The 24,584-nt window shown below is 42.9% G+C and overlaps 1 protein-coding gene across 2 annotated transcripts in view; it reads right to left on the bottom strand.

Moving 5' to 3' along the window:
• Window positions 1–6,020: 6,020 nt before the first annotated feature.
• The window catches only part of LOC144497167 (uncharacterized), a 146,976-nt gene continuing 128,412 nt past the window's right edge, over window positions 6,021–24,584 (bottom strand). For both annotated transcript variants that reach the window (XM_078217971.1, XM_078217972.1), the window contains 7 exons: window positions 23,978–24,194; window positions 21,625–21,721; window positions 20,511–20,679; window positions 16,416–16,720; window positions 14,893–15,040; window positions 13,926–14,023; window positions 6,021–11,793 (listed from right to left, as the gene is read on the bottom strand). In XM_078217971.1, coding sequence (XP_078074097.1) covers window positions 10,393–11,793; window positions 13,926–14,023; window positions 14,893–15,040; window positions 16,416–16,720; window positions 20,511–20,679; window positions 21,625–21,721; window positions 23,978–24,194 — 2,435 coding nt within the window. In that variant the 3' untranslated portion in view covers window positions 6,021–10,392. The remainder of the gene's footprint in view (window positions 11,794–13,925; window positions 14,024–14,892; window positions 15,041–16,415; window positions 16,721–20,510; window positions 20,680–21,624; window positions 21,722–23,977; window positions 24,195–24,584) is intronic.

The following is a 24,584-nucleotide window of genomic DNA, read 5'->3' as shown; positions in this document are numbered from 1 at the left end:
CCCGAACAGGCACCGGAGTGTGGTAACTAGGGGATTTTCACAGTAACTTCATTAAAGTGTAAACGTAAGCCTACCTGTGACATTAATAACTAAACTTTAAACGTTTAAAACTTATATAACACAGACTGAAAGGAGCAGATTAGAAATTTTCTCATATTTTTCATTATTTAAGGGAGGAAAAAAACAGGTGATTAAGTGTAATTTTAATTTCCACCTTGCTTCCACTTTGACCTCTGTCCTTAGTCTCCTGAATTCTTCCACAAAGCTTAATGTAAGCTCGAGGAAAGCGACTCATCTTTCAGTCGAGCACTCGACAACCTTCCAAACTCAACGCTGAATTTAAAGTTAACAGATTGTTACCTTTGCCCCCTTTTGTTCCCTCCTTCTTTGCGGGTTTTGGTTTCTCTCACTTGTTTTTCTTTTGGGCAGCAGCTGTTCACGTCTTCTTTTGTTTCATTACTTGCCCATTACCACGCTCAGTTTTCTTGCACCATCACCCTTTTAACATTCAATCTCTTCTGCCCTACATCCTGTGACAGATTTTTCTCTTTTGTTCATTTCCCCATCCTACTCTTTTTTTTAAAGTTTATTTATCAGTCACAAGTAAGGCTTACATTAACACTGCAATGAAGCTTGTGGTGCAGTGGTGGTAGTGTACCTAATCGCTGGACCTGAAACTCTGGGTTTGAGTCTAATGCCAGGACTTGTTGGCCATGGATGAAGTTTTCAGTACAGTTCAAAAGGCTAATAATCAGCTCAGAAATCTTTCCACCACTTCCCTCACTATTCCCCAAAAGATTTTTTAAAAAGTATGTGACACCCATGTTCCACGAATGAATAAAAAGAAAGATATGCAAGAGAGAGAGACTTGCTTAAAACATGCAGAATCTCTAACCCTTGGGATCATTGATCTGAAATAGATGCAGCCAAACCTGCTGAGTAGTTCTAGCATTTTCTGTTTTTATTGAACAAAAGGCCTTTCAGTTTATCAGTTGTGGGAAAACTACCAGAATCTGTTATTGATGGTCGAATGACTGACAATTTGAACAAATGAGCTGATCAGAGGGGGCTGTGAGTTTGAGTCATGTATGATTAATCTAGTTAAGTTTTTTGAAGAGGTCACTAATAACTTGAATGCTATCCATATGGACATTCATAAGTTTTTTTGATAAATTTTCACAACAAGCCACTTGCAAAAATGAGTGTCCACAGAATTGGAGGTAGCTTCTTGACTTAGGATGGTAATTTGTTGAGAGGTAGTACAAAGTGGAGATAAAAGGTAAATATTCTACTTGGCAGGATGTGACAAGTGGTATTCCCCAGGGATTTGCTCTGGGGCCCCTCAACATATAATAACATGAATAAAGTGTAGTTTTTCCAAGTTAGGAGGGAGAGCAAGCACACAGATGGGAGCAGAAGGACAAAGAACAAAGAACAATACAGCACAGGAACAGGCCCTTCGGCCCTCCAAGCCCGTGCTGCTCCCTGGTCCAAACTAGACCATTCTTTTATATCCCTCCATTCCCACTCCGTTCATATGGCTATCTAGATAAGTCTTAAACGTTCCCAGTGTGTCCGCCTCCACCACCTTGCCCGGCGGCGCATTCCAGGCCCCCACCACCCTCTGTGTAAAATATGTCCTTCTGATATCTGTGTTAAACCTTCCCCCCTTCACCTTGAACCTATGACCCCTCGTGAACGTCACCACTGACCTGGGGAAAAGCTTCCCACCGTTCACCCTATCTATGCCTTTCATAATTTTATACACCTCTATTAAGTCTCCCCTCATCCTCCGTCTTTCCAGGGAGAACAACCCCAGTTTACCCAATCTCTCCTCATAACTCAGCCCCTCCATACCAGGCAACATCCTGGTAAACCTCCTCTGTACTCTCTCCAAAACCTCCACGTCCTTCTGGTAGTGTGGCGGCCAGAACGGAAAGCAGTATTCCAAATGTGGCCGAACCAACGTTCTATACATCTACAACATCAGAGCCCAACTTTTATACTCCATGCCCCGTCCTATAAAGGCAAGCACGCCATATGCCTTCTTCACCACCTTCTCCACCTGTGACATCACCTTCATGGATCTGTGGACTTGCACACCCAGGTCCCTCTGCGTATCTACACCCTTTATGGTTCTGCCATTTATCGTATAGCTCCACCCTACATTATTTCTACCAAAATGCATCACTTCGCATTTATCAGGATTGAACTCCATCTGTCATTTCTTTGCCCAAATTTCCAGCCTATCTATATCCTTCTGTAGCTTCTGACAATGCTCCTCACTATCTGCAAGTCCTGCCAATTTTGTGTTGTCCGCAAACTTACTGATCACCCCAGTTACACCTTCCAGATCGTTTATATAAATCACAAACAGCAGAGGTCCCAATACAGAGCCCTGCGGAACACCACTAGTCACAGGCCTCCAGCCGGAAAAAGACCCTTCCACTACCACCCTCTGTCTTCTGTGACCAAGCCAGTTCTCCACCCATCTAGCCACCTCCCCCTTTATCCCATGAGATCCAACCTTTTTCACCAGCCTACCATGAGGGACTTTGTCAAATGCTTTACTAAAGTCCATATAGACGACATCCACGGCCCTTCCCTCGTCAACCATTCTGGTCACTTCTTCAAAAAACTCCACCAGGTTAGTGAGGCATGACCTCCCTCTCACAAAACCATGCTATCGTTAATGAGTTTATTCCTTTCTAAATGCGCATACATCCTATCTCTAAGAATCTTCTCCAACAACTTCCCCACCACGGACGTCAAGCTCACCGGCCTATAATTACCCGGGTTATCCTTCCTACCCTTCTTAAATAACGGGACCACATTAGCTATCCTCCAATCCTCTGGGACCTCACCTGCGTCCAGTGACGAGACAAAGATTTGCATCAGAGGCCCAGCGATTTCATCTCTCGTCTCCCTGAGCAGCCTTGGATAGATTCCATCAGGCCCTGGGGATGTCAGTCTTTATATTCTCTAACAAACCTAACACTTCCTCCCTTGTAATGGAGATTTTCTCCAACGGTTCAACACTCCCCTGCGAGACACTCCCAGTCAACACATCCCTCTCCTTTGTGAATACCGACGCAAAGTATTCATTTAGGATCTCCCCTACTTCTTTGGGCTCCAAGCATAATTCCCCACTTTTGTCCCTGAGAGGTCCGATTTTTTCCCTGACAACCCTTTTGTTCCTAACGTATGAATAAAATGCCTTGGGATTCTCCTTAATCCTGTCTGCCAAGGACATTTCGTGACCCCTTTTTGCCCTTCTAATTCCCCGTTTGAGTTCTTTCCTACTTTCTTTGTACTCCTCCAGAGCTCCCTCTGTTTTTAGCTGCCTGGACTCAACATACGCCTCTCTTTTCTTTTTGACCAGTCCCTCAATTTCCTTGGTTATCCACGGTTCTCGAATCCTACCCTTCCTATCCTTTTTTAAAGGCACATGCCTGCCTTGCAGCCCTAACAACTGTTCCTTAAAAGACTCCCACATGCCAGATGTGGATTTACCCTCAAACAGCCTCTCCCAATCAAGAGCTGCCTAATCCCACTAAAGTTAGCCTTCCCCCAATCCAACACCTTACCCTTGGGACACCACTCATCCTTTTCCATCACTATCCAAAAGCTAACAGAATTGTGGTCACTATTTGCCACATGTTCCCCTACCGAAACTTTGAAGACCTGACCGGGCTCATTCCCTAGTACTAGGTCCAGTATAGCCCCCTCTCTAGTCGGGCTATCTACATATTGTTCCAAAGAACCCTCCTGTACGCATTTTACAAATTCCTCCCCATTCAGAGTCCCAGCTCTCAGCGATTTCCAGTCTATACCAGGGAAATTGAAGTCTCCCACGACAACAACCCTATTTTTCCTGCACCTATCCAGTATCTCCTGACGTATCCGTTCTTCCACTTCCCTTGGGCTGTTGGGGGGCCTGTCGTATACCCCCAACATAGTGACTGCGCCCTTCCTGTTTCTAAGCTCCACCCAGAGTGACTCGTTACACGACCCCTCCGAATTGTCCTCCCTCTGCACCGCTGTAATATGCTCTCCAACTAATACTGCTACTCCCCCACCTCTTTTGGCCCCTCCTCTGTCTTGCCTAAAACACTTGTACCCCGGAATATTCAGCTGCCAGTCCTGTCCCTCTTTCAACCAAGTCTCTGTCACCGCAACCACATCCAAATTCCTCGTGAGCATTAAGGCCCTAAGTTCGTCTGTCTTACCTGCTACGCTCCTTGCATTGAAGTATAAGCACTCCAGACCTCCAGGCCCAGTGAAGTCATCCTCCCCCAGAGTGCTCTTCTTCTTTACCAGCCTTGTCCCAGCCCCAAGCTCGTCCCCAGCCTCTACACTTGTAGACCTAATATTTTGATCCCCACCCCCCTGCCATACTAGTTTAAACCTCCCCGAACTGCACTAGCAAAACTCCCAGCCAGGATATTCGCGCCCTTCCAACTTAGTTGTGACTCGTCCTTCTTGTACAGGTGCCATCCTCTCCTGAAAACTTCCCATTGATCTAGGAAAATGAAGCCCTCCCTCCTGGACCAGTCCTTTAGCCAAGCATTCAATTGGACTCCCTATTCTTAGCCTCACTGACACGAGGCATTGGGAGCAGCCCAGAGATGGCCACCCTGGAGGCCCTACTTTTTAGTCTATTTCCCAACTCCCTGAATTGCTCTCGTAGGATCCCCCTGCTCTTCCTATCTACGTCATTTGCACCAATGTGTACAATGACATCCGTTTCTTTATCTTCCCCTTTTAAGATGCCTCCTATCCGCTCGGTGACATCCATTACCCCAGCACCAGGTAGGCAGACTACCATCCTGGAGTCCCGTTCGCACTCACAGAATCACCTGTCCGTGCCTCTAACCGACACATCCCCCACCACTATTGCTCTCCTAACCCCTCTCTTTCCTTTCCGGGCCACAGAGCCTGACTCTGTGCCAGTGACCTGGTCACTGTCGCTTACCCCTGGAGAGTTATCCTCCTCCACACTATCCAAAACAGAAATCATAGAAACCCTTCAGTACAGAAAGAGGCCATTCGGCCCATCGAGTCTGCACCGACCACAATCCCACCCAGACCCTACTCCCATATCCCTACATATTTTACCCACTATTCCCTCTAACCTACGCATCTCAGGACACTAAGGGCAATTTTAACATGGCCAATCAACCTAACCCGCACATCTTTGGACTGTGGGAGGAAACCGGAGCACCCGGAGGAAACCCACGCAGACACGAAGAGAATGTGCAAACTCCACACAGACAGTGACCCAAGCCAGGAATCGAACCCAGGTCCCTGGAGCTGTGAAGCAGCAGTGCTAACCACTGTGCTACCGTGCCGCCCTGTATATACTTGTTTTGGAGTGGGACAACCACACATAGGCAGATCAAGCAAGTAGACAAAGCGGTGGTAAATGGAGTCCAATGTGGGCAAATGTGAGGCCATCCACATAAATAACACTATTTTCTATTTGGTTAAAAACAATGAACTGTAGAGCAGCAGAGAGATTTGAGTGTCCAAGTAAGCAAATAATTAAAAAACAATACATTGGGACAAAAAGTAATCAAAAAGGCAAATGGGATATTACCTCAAGGGAGTTTAAATAAAAAGAGGGGGTTATTTTTCAGAGGTTTGGTGAGACTCTTGTTTTGAGGCACTGTATTCAGCTTTGGGCACTGCACCTCAGAAGATATATCAACCATGTTCTAACTGAATGATGAAACATGTTTCAGGGGCTAAATGGCCTCCCTCTCTTCCTTTGACTATTGCTATGATTTAAGCCTTATGATGTGAGTCTGGCAAAAGAATCCAGAAAGCTGCTCGATCAGTATAGGTCCTCTTCAGCACTACATGCTTAAAGAGACAGTGCCTATGGTTTGTTCCTCCTTTTACACTCACCCATATTTGTATGTTGGTGTGCGTTTTATATGCAGGTGTTGTATAAATGTGGACTGCTTAATTTCCCATCGATAAAGACAACAAACAGACCAATATCTAATTTTAAACATCTTATGTTACATTTCGTACTTCATGTATAAATCACAATCTTCAAAAATACTTTTCTGTAGAAATTCATTTGAAACAACTTTTCTCATGAAAAGTTTATGTAAAAATTAAAAAATAGTATTCCATCTACTAGTTCAATAGCTCATCTAATATGAATAAGCAATTTTTAGTACATATACATTTAAAAGACAGCAAAAAAGGTACAAGTTTGTCAAAAGTACAATTTGTCATACAAAGTTAGCTTATTTACATCAATTCATTGGCTCCATGAGACACGAGCCATTGGTTCTGTAGTTTCACTGTAGTTGAGTTTTGTGCGTTACACACACAAGTTGTTACGTGATTGTCTGTATGAAGTACATCCTCCTTCAACACCCAGACATCTCCATTTCTAGCTTGATGTGGAAAGATGGTAGAAGTGAATTAAAGGAAGGGCAATTAGGGATGGCAATAAATGTTGGCCTAGCCAGCGACGCCCACATCCCATAAATGAAAAAAAGTTTTTTTTACATTATATCTTGCACTCATCAAGGCAGATGGACATTAGCACTGAAGATGGAACATTTCAATACCAATGTGAACAAACACATCATTAGGTTAGATGGGGCATGATTTGGACACAAAGTGAATAAATACATCACCCTGTGATGGCAAACGTATTACACCAGACAAAAATGAAGGAATTGTCAGGAGGAATAATGCTTCTATTATTTGCATTTTTATATTTACCTTCATATAGAGGCATCACATTTTTATGGTCTAATATTGAAGTAATATTGAGAGGGGTGCATTATTGTAAAGCCGAAATTGTATGGGCACATTCAACTAACATTCCTAATTTTCAAGGAATGGAGGTTTTAAAAACATGTGGATCATTCTTTGTTCTTCATTGAGTTTCTGAAAGTTGTTCAGATCAGTGGCTCATGGATTTAAAGTGCAATATTCTATTAGGAGGTGGAATAACTGTCAGAATACTATCAAAGGGATGGACAGTGGCATTGGTCCTTCAATGGATTTTACAGAGGCATTATAAGTTTATTGGGCTTAATCTTAAAGAACAAGTGCAAGGCAGGCTTTATGTGGTATTATGCATCATCCCACAGAGTGAAGAGAGTTGTGATATTTCATTGTAATGTAAAAGTTGCTACAATCAGCATTTATTACTAGTATCTGGGCTTTATTATGTTTGCACGGACGGAAAGTGAAAGGTGCAGATTCCAGATTTTATGGTTTGTTTGTGGAAAATGTCATTAGGCTGAGAAAAAATAAGATTTAAAAAGTTCAAACTGGAACAGAATAGTACTCATTTTGCACTGCCCTAACATGGTCCATAATCTAAACCTCGAGGAGAAAGCTGTCTATAACTAGTGTCACTTTCTTAAAAAATATATTCAGCACTAACTCTCTCTGCAGCCCGAGTGGCCAATTTGGTTCTGTGGACAGACGTTGTGATTACACGTTGCTGATTTGGTTCACAGAAACTTCACAAGTTTTGGACTGAAGTGTTTCTGAATAGTCAATGTACCAGTGCTTGTACATTATTGCTATTGTTTTTTTGGGGGGTTGGAGGGCAGGGAGAGAGAGAGAGGTGAGGGAACTTAAATTTATAAGAATTCACAATTCAGCCCAATAAGCTAAAAATGGAAATGTCCATTGGTGCTAGATTTCCACTCACATATTCTACTTCCTGCACAGTTCTATTAAAATCTGTTTAGAAAACATTACAATAAGCAGAAATTTTGTGGGTGCCCTCGATACCATTACAAAATGGAACAGGTTGAACCCTTACATTAAATGGAATTGGAAGGTTACCATCCGTTAGATCATATTGCTCAACAAATTCCTTTGTGACTTGGTTTTGAGCAGGCTTGTTTGGTATACGAGTCCCACTGGTTGAACGCCTACCTCTAACATTCAGTTATTTACGGAGTCATGCCCTCTAACCCAGCTGTAATATCACAAGTAATTCAAGAACAAGTGGTTGAAACAGATCTGTCTGAATTCCCCTGCTTCCATTCAAAGTACCTTTTAAATGTTTGATTCTTCAATGCTTCCCTCCACAAACATTTCACAGAAAGTACAAAAACCATAATTTTATCTCTCTCAGAAATTCACAATAATATACATTATGTGGGCAGAGAAAGTGAAAGGAATTTTAATCTCCAGGTTATGACTGGAACTTAATAGCTCGACAGAAAAAAGCACCAACTCCAAATATCTTCTGGGGTGGTAAAATAAATCTAGAAAACTACATTGAATCTCTGGAATACTAGCATAACAATCTAAATACCTGTAAATTTTACAGATTGAAGATTTTTCTAGTGTTTCATAAGTGCAGTGAAATGTTACAACCCCAAGGTTTTCTTCTCAACTTGGGATTTTTCTTTTCAATTTAACACTGTGTTTCTTCATCTTAGTATAAAGTACAACTAAAAGTTAGAATTATTACAAGTATAAAAAAAATTAGTTCAGCTCCAGAAATTGGCAAGATACAAGTTCAAAAAGTAACGATTCCAATGACAGAATGGGTGAAGGATGCACAAGCTGAGTCAATCCCACTCAAGGGAGAGATGGTGGGAAAGCACTTTTAAGTTTCTAACCTTCTGGGGACTGTGATATCACCCAAACCTCTGACCCTGTCAACCATCCAAACATTTGGCATCTTTGTGCGTTGTTGGACCAAATGGCAAAAGCAACACTTATTGCGGAGAATGCCAATTGGGTCCCTTCTGCTAACCGGAGAATAACGTGACAACATCAGCAGTTGGGGGAGGATACACTATACGACCCACAACTCATTAGTTAACCGTCTTAACAGATTGGGTAACTAAGCAAAGGAAATTGTCCCTGTCAAGATTTGGGTCAGCAATTGCTTTTCAGAGTGCAGACCCTGTGGATTACCTTAATTGTAACAGTGAATGGCCTCACACTTAAACTTCATTTATTACTTCACTTAAGCTTCCAATATGGCGAGTTCAATCGAATGATAATCCCTGGAGCATTTTGAGAGACAGAGATATATTTAGAGAGAATATATAAAATAAGAACCCAAGTTGAATCAAGTTCACATTAAAGGAAACAATTATTTTGAATTATCCATTCTTCATAGGGACTTCATTGGCCTGTATGAGATTGATTGGTCTAGATCTGTAATGAGATTCTCACTGAGTACCAAATATCAAAGTTCTGCAGGCAACAGGGTTGAGAGCAGCGATATCCAGAAATGGAGCAACCTTCTCCCCCACCACACAGGCCAAAGTAACTTTGTCAAAGATTTATCCCAGTGAGATTTGTCCTCATTGAGCGCGCCAAGGTCATTACACGGTCTTCTCGCCAAATTACTGCACAGAGCAGGCCAGCTGATGAGCGATTTGGGGTATAAGCATGGTTTTTAAAAACCTGATTACTAAGATCATGTCACTGCTGCCAAAGCTGAGCATTTACATCAAGTTATGAATCCACTTCTTTAAATAAGGCAGAAACTAAGAATCTTTTGACAAATCTAACTAAGTGATTTATCAGAAATGTTATACTTAAGGGGACTCAAGGGATTCAGGAATGATTAAAAATTGGCGTCTTACACATTTAAAAGTAAATCAGTACAAAAACAGAACAATAATTCAAAGCTATTCCATCTGCCATATCCCTCTTCCACAGTGCTGCTGGCAAGGGAGGCATTCACTACCAACTTACATTAGGAATGTTAGTATCATGGAAGCAGTATAAAGGCAACTTAAAATAACAGGTCAGCTTGTGAATGCAACTGGCAATGGAAAGAGGACTTAAGCTGGAAATGTGAACCACTGAACTTCAGCATCTGCCCTGTTCTCCCACCCTCCCCACATCCAAAAACAAAACAAACCGTCAAGGTTGCATTTTCCTTCGATAATAAGTTATACAGTTTGATTTCTCAAGAACCATACGAGAAGGCAATTTATCGCATGAGCCCAACCTTAATTTCAGCTCTGCTCGAGTCCTCAACTAGAATAGTTCTCAGTTTTGAGGAGGGAACTGTGCAGAATGCAGGGTGACACCAGTGGCAATATTGCAAGTTTTAAAAAAGTTACGTTGCTTAAGTTCAAAGCACTGTGCCACTAAAAATGGAGTTTAAAAGAATGTCACACACAGGTGAAAATGGGCAGTGACATCAGTGATTAAATAAATAAAACCTTCTTCAAAACACACAAGTTGCATCTCGAGTCCCTAGAGTTCTAGAGAGTTGACCTTTGTTAAGACTTGTTGAGTACTTCATAGGAATAGTTCCTCTCCTCCTTGCTACACAATCAAGTGAAGGGGAAATCTCCTGACCAAAAGTACAAGGAATTCTTCCTCCTTCATTTCAGGCAGTCAGACAAAGTCTCTCATCACAAGTGCTCAGGCAAATACCTGCATGTTGCTCCTCTGCTGCTCTGGAATGTGAGAAACCTGTGGACGCTGCCCAATCGGAGCAGGGCTGGGCGTGATGTCCGACCAATCTGACGTGGAATGTGGAGAGGAGCTGGACCATTGATCGGGAGACTCAGGAGAAGGTGTTAGGTATGGGTGCTCACTCTGGAGATGAACATTGTGGTTTGGGGTGTTGTCTGTCGCTGAAACATAGCTGTGCTGAGATGGCGGGGTGGGGTACTTATCAATTTGCACTGAGCTTGGCAGCTTATGGTAAGGCGGCAGGGTGGTCTGTGATCCCTGACCCTCTTGGGTTGTGGACAGCATGGAATTGTTCAGTTGGCCATTTGACAACTGGACAATCTCAGGCATCTGGTGCATGTTGCCGACAGGCACTGGTGTCATTGAGCCACAGTAAGGCTGCCCTTGCTGCTGCGTTACTTGAGAGTTCTGCTGCTGCTGTATCACTGACTGCGATGCGCCACTGTTCATGGGCTGGTAGGTCAGTATCTGTGGTAAGTGCTCCCTGAGCATGGTCATGTGCACTGGAGGCATGTTAGCCTGAAGCACCGCATTCTGTTGATGCATATTAGGGTAGGAACTAGCGACCTGGTGCAGGATGCCTAGCATGGGGTTGTATTGCGAGGTGGTGATTCCCACTCCATTCATCCATTCTGACTGCATGTTCAAATGCTCAACCCTTCCCAAGGGCACCCCCAGGTTGGTGCTTTGCCCAGCCATGGAAGGATGGGACATGGAGGGGAGGACCTGACTCAGGATTGTGTTGGAGTCTATGTTCATACTTTTCATTTCACTTATGTTTGAGAAGGACATTGCCAGCTGGCTTTGCACTGGAGTGGATGGATGGAGAGACGCTGGCGGTGATTGGTGTAAAGCGCCTGATGATGTCAGTAGAGGTGGCGATGTGGTGGACAAGTAGGTATGTGGAGATTCCAGTGATTCAACTGGTGAAAGAGTCAGCGAGCTCTCCACAAGGACCACTTTATCATTGCCAATAGATCTTTTCCGCCGCCTGGCTTTGGCCTCCTTGGAGTCTTTATTATTGCCTGGAGTGAGGCTCTTTGCACTCGGCCGTCTTGCCTTCTTGCCCATGGGGGTCATCTTGAGGTTCACAAAGGAGTTGCCACCTGGACAGGTTATTGGAGACACCGTGGGTCCCATCATGGGTCCGGCTGGGCCCTGCGGGCTCCGGACCAGGTTGTACTCATCCAGCAGTTGAACGATGTCGTGATGCATCCGCTCCTGCGCAATGTCGCGGGGGAGTCTGTCCATGTGGTCGGTGATGTCACGGTTAGAAAAATGGTCCAGTAGGATTTTGGCAGCTTCAAAACTGCCTTCCCGGGCAGCAAGAAACAAGGGTGTCTCCTCCTGTAGGCCAAAAATTGAGAGTTACATAGAACAACTGCAGGTACCCACTAAAGTCAGCAAAATTTAATTTTCGCCACATTTACCATGCATCACTGGGGCAAGTTTCAATCCTCTTGAAGGAACACTAGGCAAGTAGCAATGAGCACAGGAGGGGGAATATATTTCTCAGTTTAGGGAAGAAAAATCAAAGCTCCCACTCCTGGGAACATAGCACTAAGAGGAGGCCTTTCAGACCCTTGAATCATTTCTGCTCCTAAATTAGATCACGGTTGATTTATATCTGAACTCCATCTAAAATCCTCAGTTTGGTAACACTTATTACCCTTGCCCAATAGCAATCTCTCAATTCCAGTTTTGAAATTTTCCATTGACCACATCATTTTGGGAAAAGAGTTCCATATATCTGCTACCTTTTGACACTATCCATGTATGGCTGAGCTCAAATTTTGAGCCCATCTCCATGTTCTGGATTCCTCCACCACAAGAAATAGTTTCTCTCTTTCATTTCAGGCACTATGCTCTAAGAAGACATTGGCGACCATGTTAATCTTGCCCTGGGGACGTGGATCAAGTTCGTTGATGATTCATCCATTTTGTGAGGCTCTTTCTAGATCATGATTTCTTATTAGGTGCCCAAGAAATTTTAACTGTTCCTTCCTGATCTTGTTCAGCAGAGTTCTTGTGCTCTCAGATTATTTTTAAGCACCTTTTCTTTTGGAGTGTGACGTGCCCAAGATATTTTCATTATTCAACTCTGCAGCCTCAATTCTTCTTTGCATTGCTTTACTGATCATCTAACACTCATTTCTGTTTATCAAAATTGGTGTGGGGTCACACTCCAGGATTCTCAGCTTTGTTTTCATGGCTAATTTTGAGTTTATCACAATCTTTTTCATTTTTTGAATGTACCCTTTGGCCATTTCAATCCTTCATCTTATTTCTTGCTCGCACTCTGTCCAATGTTAACATATTTCCTTGGTAAGAAATTTTGTCTACCTATGTTACCTTTTCATTCTTCTCTGCTATCTTAGATTCATGTGTGATTGTCTTCTTGATTGGACATTTTGTTTTCTTACAATTTAGGCTCAGCCCTTTCTTATCACTTTCACTCACTACTCTATACAAAATCTTTTGCAGTTTCTGTTCAGAGTCGGCATCAAGAAAAGTTTCACCAGCATATCTTAACTAATAATCTAGGAATGTCAGTACTTGAAAAGATCTTAGTAACGTGACTCATCAGACTGTTGGAGTTCACATTCAATTGCTCTAGGCTTTTAGGGAGCACAATAAATGTTGATTTATTTAAGTCTTCTGGGATTTCTCTTGTTTTATAAACTTTATTAAAGATGAGAGTCAGTTTGTCTATTCCAAAGTCTTCTAAACTTTCAATTTGTTTGGTGACTATTTTGTCTGAGCCTTTGGCTTTGTTGTTTTTCATTTTATTTATTGCTGTTTTATCTTTCATACTCTTTGGACCATCCATCTTTTTGTTAACTGTTGGCTTTTTTTCTTGTCTGCTGTCCTCAAATAAGTTTTGTATATATTCAGTCCATCTTGCAAGGACTTGGTCCCTTTCCATGATAACGTCCCCATTTTTCTCTCTGATGCATCTGCCAGATTGTACACCCGACATTTCCTATGATTTCCCTGATGTCTTTATGCATTGTTCTTGAGACTCAATTTCTACATTTTTCTATTTCTATCTATCCCATAAATTCCTGATCATTATTCATTGTTCGTCATTATAAAGTGCATGTTAAAGCTGAGCTTTACATCCATTTACCTTCATTACCTCCCTCACCTTTCTAATCTAGATTCAAAATCTTGTTAACACCCAAGGAACAATAAACAAGCCTTGATGGCAAGGGTGAGGGAAGAGAAAGAGTGAAATTATATCACGTGCCCACAGACTTCTCACAAACCAGTTGTGTTAATTGGGAAACTCAGTTGGTGAAGAGCAACACAGGCAGGATACCTGTAAGGCCCTCAGTCACGTGTGCTGAATGGTAAGAGCCATCTCAGGGAAAGGTGGATGGTAGGAGTCAGTGGCATTTAACGAGAGGTTGACACCTCCTGGATCAGAATGTACTATTTATAATTGGAGATGGGTTTAAATCTGAACACTTCAGTACCTTGTTGTCCTTCATGTCCTTGTTGGCTCCATTCTTCAATAGAGCCAGGGTTGCATCTACATTATTAACAGCAGCTGCCCAGTGAAGCGCTGATTTACCTGAAGGGAGAGCATTACCGTAAAGTGTTAAAGAGTGTGTTACTCCATTGCAAAGCACAGGATCAGATGTGAATGTAATACAACCAAAGTAACTTAATGACTAATTAAAATTAAACACATTTCCAACACCGCATACACAAGCAGAGGCTACAGTGCAAGAGGCAGATAATAGATAGATTAACCTGGATTAAGATACCCCAATGTTAGTCCAGTTTCTCTTCAACTAGCCCTCCCCCCAGTAAAAATTCCTTCAATCGCAATTTCATCTGACTTTCACTTTAGTCCCTTTTCCAAACTATTTTTAGATCACAATTACTACATATTCAATGACTAACATGCTCATGCCTCACTTGTCAATATATTTTTTGCTGATTTGAAGTACATAGGAGAGTTTAGCTGATAGGAAATTTTGCAAACCTGCCCCCCATCTTGTCATGTGGGTAATATATTATAGAGGGGAGTGAAAATCAAACAGGGGTGTTACTGCAGAAAGAAATCTCACCTCATACATGAGGAGGTGTCAGCCAGGATGAATGGGGAGCAATCTCGCTTCTGAGTCACAAGGCTGTGGTTGCAAGTGTCACTCCAGAGACTGAAGCACACAATCTAGATTTACACTCCGAGTGGCAGTATTGAAGGAACACCGCACTTTCAAACAAGATATTAAACTGAGGCCTCATCTGCCCTCTCAGGTGGACGTAAAAGACTTCATTATTCTGACTAAGAAATGTTGCGTTGGCCAACATTTATCCCTCAACTAACATCACTAAAAAAAATTATTTGATGATTTATCTCACTTCTGTTTATGAAATCATGAAAGGCCCGACTTAAATGAGAATATTTTCTTTAAATCCCATGTCTGTTCTTACCATGATCATCCACAGCGTTAACATCTGCATGGCAGTTAATCAATTCAACCACCATTCCTTCGACAGCTAGGCGGGCAGCCAGGATCAGTGGTGTGGTACCATCGTTCATTCGGCAATCCAGGTCAGTGGCCCGGTTTCTGATCAGAATCTATACCAGGAGAGAGATCCATTTTTCATACCTTCAGTTAAGCACCCAGAGCAGCCATCCCTCAATCCAGTCCCTGTTTCCCCTTGCATCCACTTACCTGCATAGATAATGCAGCCAGCAAGGGACAAAGATCATTCATTGCTTTACCCTAAACTGAACCTTGGGACAAGGTAATCACCATTCCACACAGCACATCATGATGTCTGGTAGGGTATACAGCAGGGTATTCTGATTAGGATAAGAACACTGGGGTGCTGGATATTCTTGGTTGATGGAATCACTGCTGGAATTTGGGATCAGACAAACAACTTCTCTTTGTCTCAGGGGATTAACAATCTATTATTTTGCTCTGTTAGACACAAGGGAGAATACATGATCCACAGGTGCTCGCACTCTGAAACAAAGCTGAGATTTCCCTACAATTTCTAAAATGCCAAGGGTTTGAGAAAAAGTCTGCCAGTTCTTTTGGGCAGCAGTTATTGGTCTAGAATTTTCTGAAAAGTTTGTGTAATTATGAAATAAGAGCTATATTTTCTGAGAAAATTTACATACAAGTGTCTCACGTCAGAATGTCCCTGAGTTGTGTGTGCCACAAACATAAGAACATAAGAAGTAGGAGCAGGAGTCGGCCATCTAGCCCCTCGAGCCTGCCCCGCCATTCATGGCTGATCTTGGCTCCCCCTTGGCTGAATAACATTGCTCTACCATCCAATGCAAAAGATCAGAAAGTGCCAGTTGCCTGCATGCACATCTGTTTTGTTCTGTTGCTCGTTTACAAACATTTCAAATGTCACGGCGTTCAGAATAGCTATTCCTGGTGATGGACAGCAATCTAAACTTGCAGAAAGATTTCTCACCAAGATTGGAACCAAATTTTCTATATCTTTGAATGCATTTTTATGGCAACAGATTTCACGTTAAAATAAAACACATTTCTGCAGTTGCATTTCCTAAAACATGCTTTGTGTAACATGCACAAATGATGGATTCAAACTTTAGGTAATTTTCACGAAATTAATCAGGTACAGAAGGAAGATGGATGATTTATGTTCTACATTTTCCTTGGGTAGTGATTGCTTATGCAGATATTATGCCAGTTTTTATATTCCGACAATTGCTAATGCAATTCTCAGGATATTTGGGTGGAAGCATGATGCCAGTTCTGCAAAGGTACAATCTAGGAACTTCTGGGCTATTTGCATCAAAAATGAGAATATTCAGAAGTCCTCAAATGCATGGAAATAAAAAAAACTTTAAAAACAGTGGCATTTCTTAGCTCGAGTAAGGAACCGTCAGAGGGATGGGCTTTACCTAAAGTCTAACTGCATTTAGTTTGTTCAGTGACCCTGGCTTTCCCCACCTCGCGCACACCCACCTGGAACACCCCCTGTGCGTCCGCTGCCACAGCTGCATGGAGAGGTGATCGACCCATGTTGTCTTGGGCATTGGCATCAGCACCTGCATCAAGGAGACGTTTGGCTGCGTCTGCTCGGGCATAGCGTGCAGCCAGATGGAGAGATGTCTCGCCCGTCCGGTCTGTCTGGGAATGCAGGCTCGCACCCTGATAGATAAGGTCAGTGATGACATTGGCTGACGAGTCCTCGGTGTCCTCCTCCTCCTCAATTCCAGTGTCCAGCCCACCGCCTCGTAGTGATGCCAACATAAGAGGTGTAAAACCATCTGGGGCAAGAACATCATCTAATGTAAACTGGGAGGGTAACAGTATTACATTGAATTTACAGCACAGGAACAGTTCATTTGATCGAACTGGTTGGTGTACGCTGGTATTTATGTTCCAGACAATCCTTCCACCACTTTACGAGCATAAAGCTGCCCCATCTTGCTTTTATGTAGCTTTTCTTAGATGCATTGATACTATTTGCCTCAACCATTCTTCGTGGTGGCAAGTTCTAACCACTCTCAGGGTAAAGCCGTTTCTCCCAAATTCCTTGCATTATTTATTAGTAACTGTCTCTTAATTTTTGACTCCCCCATAAGCAGAAACGTCTCATCTACATCTACCTTGTCAAACACTTTCATAAATTTAAAGACCTTTAACAGGTTGACTTTCAATCTTTTCTGAATAAAAGTGCCCCAGCAGGTTCATACTTTGATATTTTTACCCTCCTAGTTCTGCTATCAATTTCTTTTTTGCATCTTCTCCAATGCTACCATATTATTTTATAATATGAACCATAGAAAATTACAGCTCAGAAACAGGCCTTTTGGCCCTTCTTGTCTGTGCCGAACCATTTTATGCCTAGTCCCACTGACCTGCACTTGGACCATATCCCTCCACACCCCTCTCATCCATGAACCCCGTCCAAGTTTTTCTTAAATGTTAAAAGTGACCCCTTTTACCACTTTATCCGGTCGCTCATTCCACACTCCCACCACTCTCTGCGTGAAGAAGCCCCCCCTAATATTCCCTTTAAACTTTTCTCCTTTCACCCTTAACCCATGCCCCCTGGTTTTTTTCTCCCCTAACCTCAGCGGAAAAAGCCTGCTTGCATTCACTCTATCTATACCCATCAAAATCTTATACACCTCTATCAAATCTCCCCTCAATCTTCTACGCTCCAGGGAATAAAGTCCCAACCTATTCAATCTCTCTCTGTAACTCAGCTTCTCAAGTCCCGGCAACATCCTTGTGAACCTTCTCTGCACTCTTTCAACCTTATTTACATCCTTCCTGTAACTAGGTGACCAAAACTGTACACAATACTCCAAATTCGGCCTCACCAATGCCTTATGTAACCTTGATGTGGAGATGCCGGCGTTGGACTGGGGTAAACACAGTAAGAAGTTTAACAACACCAGGTTATATAACCTTACCATAACACTCCAACTTTTATACTCGATACTCCGAGTTATAAAGGCCAATATACCAAAGGCACTCTTTACGACCCTATCCACCTGTGACGTCACTTTTAGGGAATTCTGTACCTGTATTCCCAGATCCCTCTGTTCAACTGCACTCTTCAGAGTCCTACCATTTACCCTGTACGTTCTACTTTGGTTTGTCCTTCCAATGTGCAATATCTCACACTTGTCTGCGTTAAATTCCATTTGCCATTCTTCAGCCCATTTTTCTAGTTGGTCCAAATCCCTCTGCAAGCTTTGAAAACCTTCCTCACTGTCCACTACACCTCCAATCTTTGTATCATCAGCAAACTTGCTGATCCAATTTACCACATTATCATCCAGATCATTGATATAGATGACAAACAACAATGGACCCAACACCGGCACACCACTAGTCACAGGCCTCCACACAGAAGCAATCCTCCACAACCACTCTCTGGCTTCTGGTGGGCTGGACACTGGAATTCCCATTGAGCCAGTGTCTAATCCAATTTACTACCTCCCCATGTATACCTAGCGACTGAACCTTCCTACCTAACCTCCCATGAGGGACCTTGTCAAAGGCCTTGCTGAAATCCAGGTAGACAACATCCACCGCCTTCCCTTCATCCACTTTCCTGGTAACCTCCTCGAAAATCTCTAATAGATTGGTCAAACATGACCTACCACGCACAAAGCCATGTTGACTCTCCCTAATAAGTCCCTGTCTATCCAAATATTTGTAGATCCTATCCCTCATCACACCTTCCAATAACTTGCCCACCACCGACGTCAAACTTACTGGCCTATAATTTCCCGGATTTCTTTTGGAACCTTTTTTAAACAACGGAACAACATGAGCCACCCTCCAATCATCCGGCACCTCCCCCGTGAATACTGACATTTTAAATATGTCTGCCAGGGCCCCTGCAAGTTCAACACTAGCTTCCCTCAAGGTCCGTGGGAATACCCTGTCTGGTCCTGGGGATTTATCCACTCTGATTTGCCTCAAGACAGCGAGCACCTACTCCCCTTTAATCTGTAAAGGTTCCATGACCTCCCTACCTGTTTGCCCTATTTCTGTAGACTCCATGCCCGTTTCCTCAGTAAATACGGATGCAAAAAAAACATTTAGTATCTCCCCCATCTCTTTTGGTTCCATACACAGTCTACCACTCTGGTCTTCAAGAGGACCAATTTTATCCCTCACTATCCTTTTGCTCCTAACATACCTATAGAAGCTCTTTGGATTTCCCTTCACTCTTTCTGCCAAAGCAACCTCATGTCTTCTTTTAGCCCTCCTGATTTCCCTCTTAAGTAGCTTCTTGCACTTTTTATACTCGTCGAGCATCTGATCTGTTTCTTGCTGCCTGTACATTTCATACAACTCTCTCTTCCTCTTAATCAGTGTTACAATCTCCCTTGAGAACCAAGGTTCCTTATTCCTATTTACTTTGCCTTTAATCCTGACAGGAACATACAAACTCTGCACTCTCAAAATTTCTCCTTTGAAGGCCTCCCACTTTCCATTTATATCCTTACCAGAGAACAGCCTGTGCCAATCCACACTTCCCAGATCCCTGAAGGCCAAAAACTATGAACAATCATTTAGTGAATGTGGTCTAACTAATGTTCTACATACATTTAACAAACTTTTGTTTTTGAATTTTCTTCTTGTATAAATAAAACCCACAGCTTTGTTTCATAGAAACATAGAAACCCTACAGTGCAGAAAGAGGCCATTTGGCCCATCGAGTCTGCACCGACCACAATCCCACCCAGGCCCTACCCCTACATATTTTACCTGCTAATCCCTCTAACCTACGCATCTCAGGACACTAAGGGGCAATTTTAGCATGGCCAATCAACCTAACCGCACATCTTTGGACTGTGGGAGGAAACCGAAGCACCCGGAGGAAACCCACGCAGACACGAGGAGAATGTGCAAACTCCACACAGACAGTGACCCAAGCCGGGAATCAAACCCAGGTCCCTGGAGCTGTGAAGCAGCAGTGCTAGCCACTGTGCTACCATGCCGTTTCATCTCTAACTTAATCCAGATACTCAGTGGAAAGTATAAGTATAACTGGGGCACAGGTTTAAGGGGCAAGGTTTAAAGGAGATGTACACGGCAGATTTTTTACACAGAGGGTGGTGGGTGCCTGGAACTCGTTGACGGGGGAGGTAGTGGAAGCAGATATGATAGTGACTTTTAAGGGGCATCTTGACAAATACATGAATAGGATGGGAATAGAGGGATATGGTCCCCGGAAGGGTAGGGAGTTTTAGTTAAGTCGGGCAGCATGGTCAGTGCAGGCTTGGAGGGCCGAGAGGCCTGTCCCTGTGCTGTAATTTTCTTTGTTCTTATGCAAGCTTGTTTACTTTGTTCATTCGTGGACTGGAGGAATGCTCATCCATAAAGATGTATACCTGCATTTAAACTGGATAAAAGTCTTTTACTCAGGTGCGAAAAGGGCATGGACATGGGATTAGCTAGATTGTTCGTGCGTAGGGCTGGCACAGACATGACAAGCCAAAGAACCTCCTTCTGTGCTGCAACTATTCTATTATTCTGAGAAATGCGCCAGTCTTTGGAGGATTTGATAACGAGCGTCACTGTTTATACCTGGACCTCTCACGTTGACATCCATACAGTCAGCATCCTGCTCCACTTGAGGTGGGGTCAGGGCCAGGGATGGTGTTAAACGGATGTCTGCTGCCACCAGATGTTGCTGCGTCCATGGTCGATGGTCAACCTGGTCTTCATTCTCTGGAAGTAGGGCCTGATCTTCAGTCTGTAAGGAACAGAGAAGGCGTATCACTTCACAACAACATACAGGTTTGCTGCTCTATAACCTGAAACGCTGTGACTTTGAGAACTTGGAGTTGCAAAGAATTGAACAAATAAAGTATATAACATACCCACTGAACCACTGAGGTGAATAGTACAGGTGCATTTAAGGCGAAGCTAGATGAGCAAGACGGAGTAAGGAACAGAAGGTTAGAGTTGGATGAAATGGGGTGGGAGGAGGCTGATATGGAGCACAAACACAGGCACGGCATCTGTAGATTTTATGTAACTGGCATTGCAGAAATATACGTGAAGCGGACAAAGGGAGAAGCACAACAACGGCAGTCTTCAGTGGTGAGTTTAATCCTTTTTCAGAAGAGCGAGCAAGCAAGCTGATCAGACACCTCTCTGCAATACCAACTCTGAAAACTGCTGCCCTCTAAATGGTCACTGGAAGATGATCCAGATCCCAGTTTTCACTCGAGTGGAAGAGACATTATTTTCTCTGTCATAATTACCACAAACAAATCCGTTACTTTGCTGGTATTGGACAAACTCATGGATTGTCTTTTGAATCGAGTGGCAACCATCTCATCATGCACGCTATGCATGCAATTCAGTTGCTGCAGCTGTGGTTCTCATGACCAACTGTGGTCAATGTTAGCACCACTGCACATTCTATAATCAACAGCATTACAACAATGTCGCTATCACTGACCTTGCCAACCTTAAGTTTGTACCTTGACAATTTGCACTGCAAGGCTTGAGAACATGGGGAGCCTGAAAGTGAACTAACCACACAGACTTGACAACAAGACTCCCTATCTTTCACTATCACTCCAATCCATCAATCAAACTTCAGTGCAAAACCAATACCACAGCTGCTGTGTTTTTGGGTTGCAGAGCCTCTCTGGTTAACATAGTTTATGGTATGACAATGCAGACCCACCTTAGGTTTCTTTGCCTCTGGCCCTCCTCCATCCATCCACTGCTCATTCTGGTTGTCATCAATTATGCTGTCATCAGGCACCTGCTTTGACAGATTTCTAAGAAAAGAAAGAAAGCTTTTATAAATCTTTTCAATCTGACATTAGGGATAGTGTCCATGCAGCCAATGAGTGGGATTGTAGTTCTTAGGGGGTGGTTGGGACAGTGGTGAGTGGGGGGAATCTGCTATGTCAAGTCAGCCTCCAAGAACAGATTTATCCTGATGGAATTCCTGCGCCCTTTGTGGAGGACAAGCAACTGAGGCCCAGGGAATTAAAACCCTCTCGGCTGCGGGAAATAATGTTTTGATGGGTAACGCAGAGAGTTAAAACACCCCAGGCAACTAAGGTAAGTGCGTGGGAATGACAGATCATCAAAGAACTCAAACCACATCCTACAGACACAACATAGCAGAATTAGGCAACCTGGGAGATCCCATCAAGATTTGACAGCAAGGATAACAGGAAAATATATTGTGAAACATCACCAAATCTAATCTGGTTCAATCAGCAATGTTTCACTTAACAACATCTATTCAGGTGTGAGCATGGTCAGGAGCACCAGAAGTACATCAGCAACTCAGCCCATCAGGAATATTAGCCCAGAACACTACAGCATGTTACAGGCACAATAGATCATTCAACTTCCTCGAGTCTATTCCACCATTCAACCTGGTCACAGCTGGTCAGTACCTCAGCTCCATTTACCCGTTTCTGTTCCACATCCCTTGAACACCCTCACCATACAGAAGTCTATCTCAATGAAAAGTCCAATTAGCCAAGCATTCATAACCCTTATGTAGGGGTTAGGGGCAAGGCACGGGGGTGGAAAGAGTGTTCCAGATTTCCACTGCTCTTTCAGTGAATTAACACATCCTGACTTTACTCCTAAATGTGGTCTACGTCTATTTTAAAATTATGTCCCTTTGATTGGGATTCCTTCATCAGAGCAAATATTGTCTTCACATCAATCCCACTGAATCTCAATCATTTTAAACACTACCTGTTTTGTAAATGATCAGAATTTCTGGGCCTGCGTGAGATTGTGGTCGGTGCAGACTCGATGGACCGAATGGCCTCTTTCTGCACTGTAGGGTTCTATGATTCTATGAATTTCCATAAATTTGCAAGAATTTTCAGGAATTCACCCTGGCTTTCATCTAATTCATTCAGTTAAAGCAGATATCACTAAACAACAACTATGGCTCAGTTAGTAGCACTCTCACATTTGAGTCAGAAAGTTATGGGTTCAAGTCCCATTCCAGAGACTGGAGCACATAGTTCAGGCTGACACTCCATTTCAGTGCCGAGGGTTTGCTTCACTGTCAGAGGTGCCATCTTTCAGGTGAGGTTTTAAATGTCCTCTGGCACCATGTAAAATATCCAGGGCACTATTATGAAGAACAGGGGAGTACCAACTAGTGTTCAGCCCAATATTTATCCCTCAATCAACATCACGAAAACAGATAATCTGGTCATTATCATTTTGCTATTTGTGGTAGTTTGTTGTACACAAATTGGCTGCTGCGCTTTGAAATGATAACATTTCTAAAATATTTCATTGGTTGTAAAGCACTGCGGCATCTGGAAGTCATGAAAAGCACTACATGAATGCAGGACTTACTTTATTTCAATCTTTGTTGTTCTGTTCCAGCACTCTCCTTTCATGGTCCCAGTTTCGAAAATGTTTTTACATTGTCCCTCAAGAAGGAATTTAACTGGCTACACCTAAGCAGCTGTTCTAAAGCGTCAGTGGGCTTGTAGGCATTAGGTATTGCTTTTTATGTATTTAGGATCATTCAATATTCAACATTACATTTTGCCTTTGTTTAAAACAGCAAACTTAAAACAATATGTGTGTGTAAAAATGTGCTGATGTGAGAGGCTGTGGGTTTTGACAGAACCCTCACTGTTCTGCCAAATTGAGCTCCATGTTATTCAAGCCTGGGAAATATTCCTTTCAATTGTTTCATGGAACAAAAATGTCAAATCAACTTCTTAACCTCAGGCTGTGGAATGGTTTGGCCTCGGGGTTCCCAGGTCGTTAATATCACACCTACGTTATTCCCACTGCATCCCGCATGAGAGGCTTTCAAGTTTTCTAATGCCACACTTTCTCATTAATGCCAATTGTTGTACATAGAAATTCTGATTATTCAGTGCAACATTAATACCCATACACTAACATTCACCACTTGGATCTATCATTACATTCATACTTGTACACAGACTCTCACTGAATAATATCCATCATCACATTAATATCTACACACACTCCAACACTGAGCACTTTTATAATACATCATTAACACCTACTTCATTCCCACTGCATCCTGCCCCACAGGCTCTCGACGCTTACGATTGTCACTCTTCTTCAGGATGAAACCCTCTGGGAACCACAGTGGGCCGAGCTTGCGCTTGCGTTTAGCCGCTACGACCCCCAGGATCAGAGTAAGAATGATGATCCCCACAGCAACCATCAATAGGTACAGGAGGCTCCGCTGTGCCTGGTCACTCGAATCACCAGGTTCACCTGGAGAGAAAACAAACGCCACCTTTTATTTTCTGACATTTCACTACAGTTCGGCATCAAAGGCAAATGTGGAAAAATAATCATCCTATTTTCCACATTTGCCTACTTTCATTTCAAATCAACCCAACATTAACAATCTTAATTACAAGTGATTTAAAAAGCAAAAGAATATTGCTTTCTACCCACTGCACATTTCATCTAATCACATGTTCAGTCACTATTCCTCACATTTGCCCCATGTTCTTTTTGTGGTCCATGCGTCTTTACAACAAGTTGACAAATGTATACTTACAATCTGTTTCTGGAAAATATTTTGGGGGTGGATTTGCTGAGGACTAGCAATATGAGCATTATCCTGCTGAACTCCACGTGCAGCCAATTTCAACATCG

Source organism: Mustelus asterias, chromosome 8, assembly GCF_964213995.1.
Source record: "Mustelus asterias chromosome 8, sMusAst1.hap1.1, whole genome shotgun sequence".
NCBI classification, from domain to species: domain Eukaryota; kingdom Metazoa; phylum Chordata; class Chondrichthyes; order Carcharhiniformes; family Triakidae; genus Mustelus; species Mustelus asterias.
This window is presented reverse-complemented; position numbering and strand designations above follow the sequence as displayed.